General features: G+C 23.5%; 1 protein-coding gene across 1 annotated transcript; it reads right to left on the reverse strand.

The window, feature by feature from the left end:
* Positions 1–680: 680 nt before the first annotated feature.
* LOC145841731 (uncharacterized) lies at positions 681–6,402 on the reverse strand. The gene is made up of 7 exons (XM_082949088.1): positions 6,232–6,402; positions 6,016–6,139; positions 3,834–4,301; positions 1,846–1,997; positions 1,450–1,653; positions 947–1,051; positions 681–740 (listed from the first exon to the last, which is right to left on the reverse strand). Exons 1-7 carry the CDS (start codon positions 6,310–6,312, stop codon positions 681–683), a joined length of 1,194 nt encoding a protein of 397 aa, XP_082805214.1. The 5' UTR covers positions 6,313–6,402.
* Positions 6,403–7,844: the final 1,442 nt, after the last annotated feature.

Here is a 7,844-nt window from a genome sequence, read left to right on the forward strand (position 1 = left end):
AAACTTAAAAGTGATAAAAGATTTATAAGTAATTTTTCGTAGAATAAATATTTAACTCTTTCTGTTTACCACACTAAAAAATTAAGATTTTAGGTGTTTATGCTCAAGAAAAAGCATTATCATAAATTTTGGAGTTTTCTTTTACAGTTGACAAACAGTTTTATTCTTAAGAACAAAAATTATTTTCAATGATGTTTTATTTACATTTAAGTAATTTAAAGTACTTTTAAGTACAATTAAAGTGAACTTTAACATTATATTTTTATAGATATGGCTGAGAATACGAAATACATCAGAAAACACCCAGAAAATGCTGTTTCTTATTAATGGCTTTATGAAGGTAGTTTATTTGTATTAAACATGTTTAAATGTAACTTGTTGTAATTACTTATATCGTTTACTCTGTATAAAATCCAATCTAAATTTGAATCTACTAAACCTTTAACAGAATGTTAGTAATGTTTTGTTATAAGAACGTTATTGTACGTTTGTTTGCGTTACTAATTAAAAAATAATGTTTATTTACGCCAAAATGTTGTAGATGTAAAATCAAACGAAACTTTATTATTAATAGCCTAAAATTAAAAATTATTCTTAGTTGCCTTGTGATCTAAATTAAGCTTACTTGAATTTGGTTGGTAAATGAGGTCTTTTAGATGCTGTATAAGTTTTGTTATTGCTTATCCAAACTTAAAAGGTTCTACTTTACTTTTTTGTAGAAGAATATTAACAGAATTTACCTGATGAATAAAAATAATTAATTATTACACTGTAAAAATTTAGTCTTGCTTTACATTTAATACTTACAGCTAAACTTGGCATGACTACAAAATAAGTAATTAAAAATAAACATTTAAAATCAAATTAGAATGATTGAAATTAGTTATGTTATAGTGCTTAGGGTGTTAATTCATTATTAAGCAGATAATAGGTCTTAGAAACTAACTTTCTCTAAAATTTTGCCCATAAATTTAAAAACAAAATTTAATCTATTGCTATTTAGCATTTTTCGAATACTTTCAGCATGTAAATCGTTTCTTCTTCTTTCTGGCTAATATACAAACAAATGTTATAGGTAAGAATAAAAATTTCGATAACAAACATCATTATAGTTAATAAACACTAATACTTATAAAACAAGGCTTATTAACAAAGAAAGTTTTGTTTAAAAAGATATATATTCTTATTAAATCTATGTTAATTAATTTGTGCTTTTAAACAATTATTATATATCTTCTGATTATATATTTGATTTAATAAAACGTTACCTTAGTAAACATATGATTACTAAGTTTCAGGGCAGATTGAATTTTAAATTTATAGATATTTGTAAAAATATAATTGTAAAAATGCTAAATAATTTAAAACAGGATTGTTTTAAGTTTTATACTAATAATTTTTCTAATTATTAAAGCGTCTTGAAGTTTATAGTAATAGTTAAATACCTACTTCATTAAAAAAAGCTTTGAGTACTTCCCAATTCAATAAAATTCTTTCAATGCATGGAAAGTGTGATATCCATCTAGTTTTGCTTAAGGCTTTAAATTTTAACGGAATTTCACCCGTCATACACACACCTAAATTTTCAAAGTCACTTCTTCTTGTGTTAGATAACTTGAAGTAGTTGAACGTTTTCTTAATAAGCTCCTCAACCTTATTTAATTTAAAAGTATACACACTTTTATTCAACAACAATGGTTTTTTTTAATACAACATATTAAAATATAATAAAATATCATAAATAAATATAAAAAAACAACTTTGTAACTTGAATAAATGCAGCTTACTAAAATTCTCATTCAACAATTGAATTAATAATTTATATAAAATAGTTTTAATACTTACTTCATTAGGTATTGTAGCTTTGGTTGCATTTAAACATGCATTTTGCAAAGCATGATTTGTACAGGATATTGTTATAAGCCTGGGATTATCTTTTTTCAGAATTTGTCCTACTCCATTCTTAACTCCTGTCATGGAAGCAGCTCCGTCTGTACCTAAAAATATATTTACTAAGTTAAAAAAAAAAAAAATATTTTTCTTAAATTATAAGACCAGTTTGTGCTTAAATTTATACTTTTCTTAAACAATTGAATAAAATCAAATTAAGTCTATTAATAAAGATATATCATTGTAAGATATTAAAATCAGTTTATAAAAGTTAGCAAGAATACACAGAGAATAGCTGAAATAAACAAAAATTAACTTACTATTAATATCTAAATTTAAAATTAAAAACACGTTAGTAGTACATATTTAATAAATACATAACTAGAATACAAAAATGAAAAAAAGAGTAACAGTTCATATATACTTACATATTGAAACTACATTTTTTAACTGAACATTATACATCTTTAAGACTCTTTTGAATGCGTTAGCAATAGATAACGCTAATTTGTCTCTTCCAAGGTCTTCGAGGTGTAAAAATGTAGATACTTAAGTTTTCTTTATTTTGCTTAGATAACAAATACTAACACCTGTGATTCAAACATAAAGCTTTCTAATTTTTTTTGTTATAAGTTTAATAACTGTAAAATTTTGAATGAAAAGAACTTATAATCTGTATACTTTGGAATAAAAAAAATATAAATGTTTTAAAATTATCTGTTGGTAACTACTACTCATGCTTTTTTAAATAGATATCTAAGAAAGTTAAAAAATACCAAATATAGTCGAACTTTTAAGTACATAAAATCTGTGAAATTAAAGGACTACCACTTTATTCTAGTTAAACAACTGAAGGTAGTAGAACAAAAGTTTAAGAAAGTATAGCTTTAATTGTAATTACAACCGCTGTATATAAAAGGAAAACTGTTATAATTATTTGAACATAAACTGCTCCGGTTAACCACTCGGTATTTTTAAAATTTTTTCCAGGTTTTCTAAATTTCTTCCACGTTTTTAAAATTACACATATTAAGGTCTGTTTAAAGTTAATAGTTAAGTTTAATGTTAAAACTGTATTAAAGAGTATAAAAACATGGAAAAGGTACACTAAAGCTGCTTTATAAATGGTTCATTAATAAAAAAAAATTGATGATGACAAAAAACTTTGAAAAATAGGGTATAATTTTCTATTCAAATCCAAATTTTATTACTATACAAGTAAAAATTATTGAAAATATCAGGTTTTTCAACGTCTTTTAAAGATTTATGTACAAAATTCCAGGTATTTTTATGCCAAAAATTATAATTCCATGTTTTTCCTGGTTTCTAGGTGAAGTGGCAACCCTGCTCGTTAAAGCAACAAATTGCTAATTTATTCATTATTTTCTTTATTAATTAAAATTTTTGCTGTTTAATAAATATTATAATAATTAAATCATTCTCCTTATTAGAAAAATAAAATCAACAATATTTTGACATATTTCTTAAACTATTAAATAAAAGTCAACACAAAAATCAAATATATGTTAGAAATGAAACTGACTTAGTTTACTAGAACGAGTTTACTGTATAATTATTAAAAAAATCATAGTAATTCTAACTTTAATTTTATGTAAATTTTAATTTATTAACCTATTAAATTCTGTAAAATAAAAACTTTTTCCTTTAACTGTCATTAAACCTACTTACATCTGAGTAATCTAACAATGTCCAACTCATTGCATAACAAAATATTTTCTTTTACAGCTAACGTGTTACAAGAATTAATCTATATTAAAAAAAATAAAACAAAGAACAATGTGTTTAAAGCTTATTTCATGTTTGAAATTTAAATTTAATAAGCTTTTTGAATTAAAATATTTTTATATTCAACAGAATGTATGTAAATAAATAACAAATTTAAACTTAATTAAATTAACAAAGCTTAAAAGTAATTTTCTTACCTAGAAAACTTTGTCCAGCAGTATCTGTACTCTCATCCAGATAGAAAGAACAATGCTTCACCATAAATTCAGTTATGATTAGTCTTCTGCAAATTGGTGCGAGAGTATTGCACAGAATCATTTTTGCTTTCCTCCTTTTGAGCGTTGCTGATTCGTGAGCTGTCCCAAGTGTCTTCATGACATCTATCTGGTGTTCGCCTGCTAGCAAGTTCCCGTGAAGAGCTTGTTGCAATGCTAACCGGACTTCTGTCTGGCGTACGTTTTCTTTAAGGAAATTGTTGAATTGCTGTTTAAAAGATTTTTCCATCCTAAACTGATTTATTGAGTTGTGGTTATTTGTGACTGGAGATGCGCGTTTATGTCGGTCAGAATAAGAATGAACTTTTAAGTTGCTCTTTTTTGCTTGTAGTTCTACATTGCACCACTTGCAATAAGCTTTAATTTCACAATTTGTTGGAGCAATCCAATCTAATAAGTAAAACAGCATTACAAATAGTTGACATAACAGATATAACTAATAAAACATTAAACACTATTTATATTTGTTTATAAATAAGTTGTGTATCTAATATTTATTTTATTAATAAGTGAACAATTGAGATTTCAATGATTTAACAAAAACGTTTCACAATAAATTAAACAGTTTAATAGATGTAATAGTGTTGCCTTGTATTTTCAAATTTTTTTCAAAGTATTCCAAAATTCTTACAGAATTTTAAAAGTTCACAATTTTAATCTTTATTTGGTCGAAAATTAGGTTCAAAGTAAGATACTGTGTTACATAGTATGATAACATTAAAAAGATACTTTAAACTTACAATAAATGTGTTGGTAAATAAAAAATTTTTAGATGAAGAAAAAAAATATTATTTATATTATAAATTTTTGTGTCAAATCGAAATTTTAACTACTGACAATGCTTAAAATGTTAAAATTTCCAGGTTTTTTTTTAATTTGAAGTTTTTCCGATTTTTTTTCAAAAATACAAACATTCCTGGTTTTTTTTTTTGGGTTAATTTGACAAATTATAGGCTTCCAGGTAAAGTGGCTAGCCTGATGTAAGCATCACAGTTCAACTTGAGCTAATTAAGTATGTATTTACTTTTAAAACGTGCTTTTTAAAGTTTTGTTTCACTACAAGATCAATAAATAACAATTTTTTTTTAATTTATTTATTCTCAATTAATAAAAGCTTTAGTTAAATCTATCTTATAAATCTAAGCTTACAAATGGGATAATAAATTTGCTTATAATAAAATTGTTATTTATATCACAACTTTTATCAAAAATTTATATATAAATTTAATCAATGCAGTGAAATAATTCTTTTTTGAAATAAAAAAACTAAGTAGATCTGTCTAGTAATTAAATCAGTCAAAGCTAATCTTCTTAGCATTTATAAAATAGTAAATAAAAATTTTCTTTTTGTAATTGAAAGCAATATACTAAAAAATTTTATAAAGAATTCTTGATATTACCACAAACCATTTGTCAGAAAAATGTTTTTAATATTCAAATAAATGTATTTTATGACAAAAATAAAAAATTTTTTTTTGTTTAACAAACAAAAATCATGATAATTTGTAAGGTGTAAAACCAAAAAATTGTTGTAAATAAATAATTTGCCCATCTCACCGCCTTATGGCCTCTATGAACCATTTTACTTAAATAATAAAATTAGAAATTCAATTTTTGTCTATGAAGCGAACTTTGTTTTATACTAACAAATTTTCGTTTTAATTTTATAATAAAATTAACAGTTTAATTTGTGTGTTGTTATTATAAAATGTATTTTAAGTATATTTATTTAAATAAAGTAGTCAAAGGTTAGTACTAAAGTAAAAAAAATGTCATGCTAAAGTATTGTTAATTATTAAATTATTAAAACAAAATGTTAATTTTTAGGTAAAAAGTGAATTGGAATTTTTGACTTTAGATGATAAAATTTTTTGTGCATTATTGAAATAAAATTACAAAAAATACTTTAAAAACTATTTAAAAATTATTTTTTTTTCAAAAATTACAATGGAAAAATTAATTTAATTCTATAAAAACATGAGAACTTTCCTTTATAATATTTAATAAAAAAGCTCAGTATTAAAAAAAAATTGTTGTTGAATTCAAAATTGAAATACTCAAATGTGTATTCTTAAATACTACAAATTGTTAGAGATAAAAAAACCTTTTAACTCATAAACAGATTCCCAAGATTTCTGGTACCTCATCTTTTTAGGTGGTGGAAAATCTAAAGTTGGTAAATCTTCTTGGTCTGGAATTTCATCTAAAATAATTTCAACGGTTGTTACCTACGAAAATGTAACTGCTAAAGTAATGTGTTTAGTGTGTAACTTAATAACTATTTGTAAATCCAAGAAAAAAAAAACCATTAGAGACTTACCTTAACTACTACAGAATAGCATGGTTGCCACAAGTCAAGCTGAGAAATTTTTCCTGACTTTTCCTGACTTTTTCCTGACATTTTACTAAAGTTTTCCTGACTTTTTTCAAGATTTTTCTGACTTTTTACTATAATTTTACTAAAAAAGGCATTGAAAATTAAGTAATTTTGTAAAATTTAAAGAAAATTTTGCAATTTTAGTCTGACTTTAAAGAATTTTTAATTAATTTTTCACTAATCGAAGGCTTTGAAATAAAAGGAAATAAATAAATTTGAACTGACAATATCTGAGGTTTTTATAAATTTTTTTCCTGACTTTTTCCTGAATTTTTTCAAAAACCCCCCATTTTGACCTGAATTTTCCTGACTTTTGTCATTTTTCTTAGTTTTTCCTGATTTCCTGAATTTTCCTGACTATGTGGCAACCCTGCTGAGAATAGCCACCTGATTTTTATTTAAATTTTTTACATGATTTCAAAAAATCTTCAAAAATACACATTTAAGAGTTTAGCTTTAGTTTAAAGTTAAGTTTATTGTAATAAACTGTTTGGAATAGTACAAGGTTGCCACTCATGTTTATAAATTTTTCCTGGTTTTTCAAATCTCTACAAGGCTTTTAAAATTACATGTATTTTGGTTTATTTTCAGTTTAAAGTTATGTCTAATATAAAAAACTGTGTTAAATAATAAAAAAACATTGTATATGTACTATAAAGTTAATTAAAATGTGTATTATAACTAAAAAATTTTAATTGAAATCTTATTTATATGATAATTTTTTTGTGTCAAGTTAAAATTGTACTACTTAACATGCTGAAATTGTTAAAAACTGAATGTTTTTCTAAGTCTTTGGTTAAAAATTTCTCAAATTCCAGGTTTTTTTTGCCTTAGTTGTTAAGTATCAGGTTTCCAGGTAAAAACAGATTTCCAGGTAAAGTGGCAACCCTGATAGCATAAGCCATTGAAAAATACTTAAGTTTATTGAAATGCGTTTTATGAAAAAAAGTTTTTTTTTGCTGATAAAAAAAAACTTATTTATATGATAGATTTTTGAATCAAGTTAAATTTTATTACCGAACTATGTAAACTTGTTAAGAATTTCAGGTTTTTTAGGTTTGTTGTTAAAAAATGTAGGTTTTTTTTAAATTATATCTAATTTCAGCTTTGCTAAGGTTTTAATTGCCTTAATTGTCAAAGTAGAGAATTTTTAATTTCTAGGTAAAATAGCAACCCTATAGTTATTATCCACTCTTTAAACAATTTCCTGACTTTTTATTACAATTTTCCTGACTTTTCTAAATCAAATTATCAATTTAAACAAATAATATAATACATATTCAAACACTTGGAATTAATAAAGCCTTCAACTTTATATTTCAGTTTATCAATATTTATAAAATTAGTAGTAAATATTTTACCCTTATTTATGTAAGAAATATCAAAAAACAACTATTCTACAATAAACTATAAATAATTAAACTTAACCATGAAGTTCACCTCTTTTATAATTTATTTTAAAAATTAAAACAATTTTGAAAAAATTATAATGAGGTAAATTATAAACATAAACTTATTACCCAAAACACTAAACTTAGTGTTTAATTAGAATGAAA

Source organism: Thalia democratica, chromosome 1 (assembly GCF_965202585.1).
Source record: "Thalia democratica chromosome 1, ktThaDemo2.hap1.1, whole genome shotgun sequence".
Classification (NCBI taxonomy): Eukaryota; Metazoa; Chordata; class Thaliacea; order Salpida; family Salpidae; genus Thalia; species Thalia democratica.

Bases quoted from the DNA above. Each gene is read 5' to 3' on its own strand.
- LOC145841731 (XM_082949088.1), bottom strand. From the start codon at position 6,312: ATGTCAGGAAAAAGTCAGGAAAAGTCAGGAAAAATTTCTCAGCTTGAC. The intron at 4,302-6,015 runs GTTTTTTTATCT...TTTACTTATTAG, and splicing joins ATCTGTTTATGAGTTAAAAG to ATTGGATTGCTCCAACAAAT. The intron at 1,654-1,845 runs GTAAGTATTAAA...AAATTAAATAAG, and splicing joins AAGCTACAATACCTAATGAA to GTTGAGGAGCTTATTAAGAA.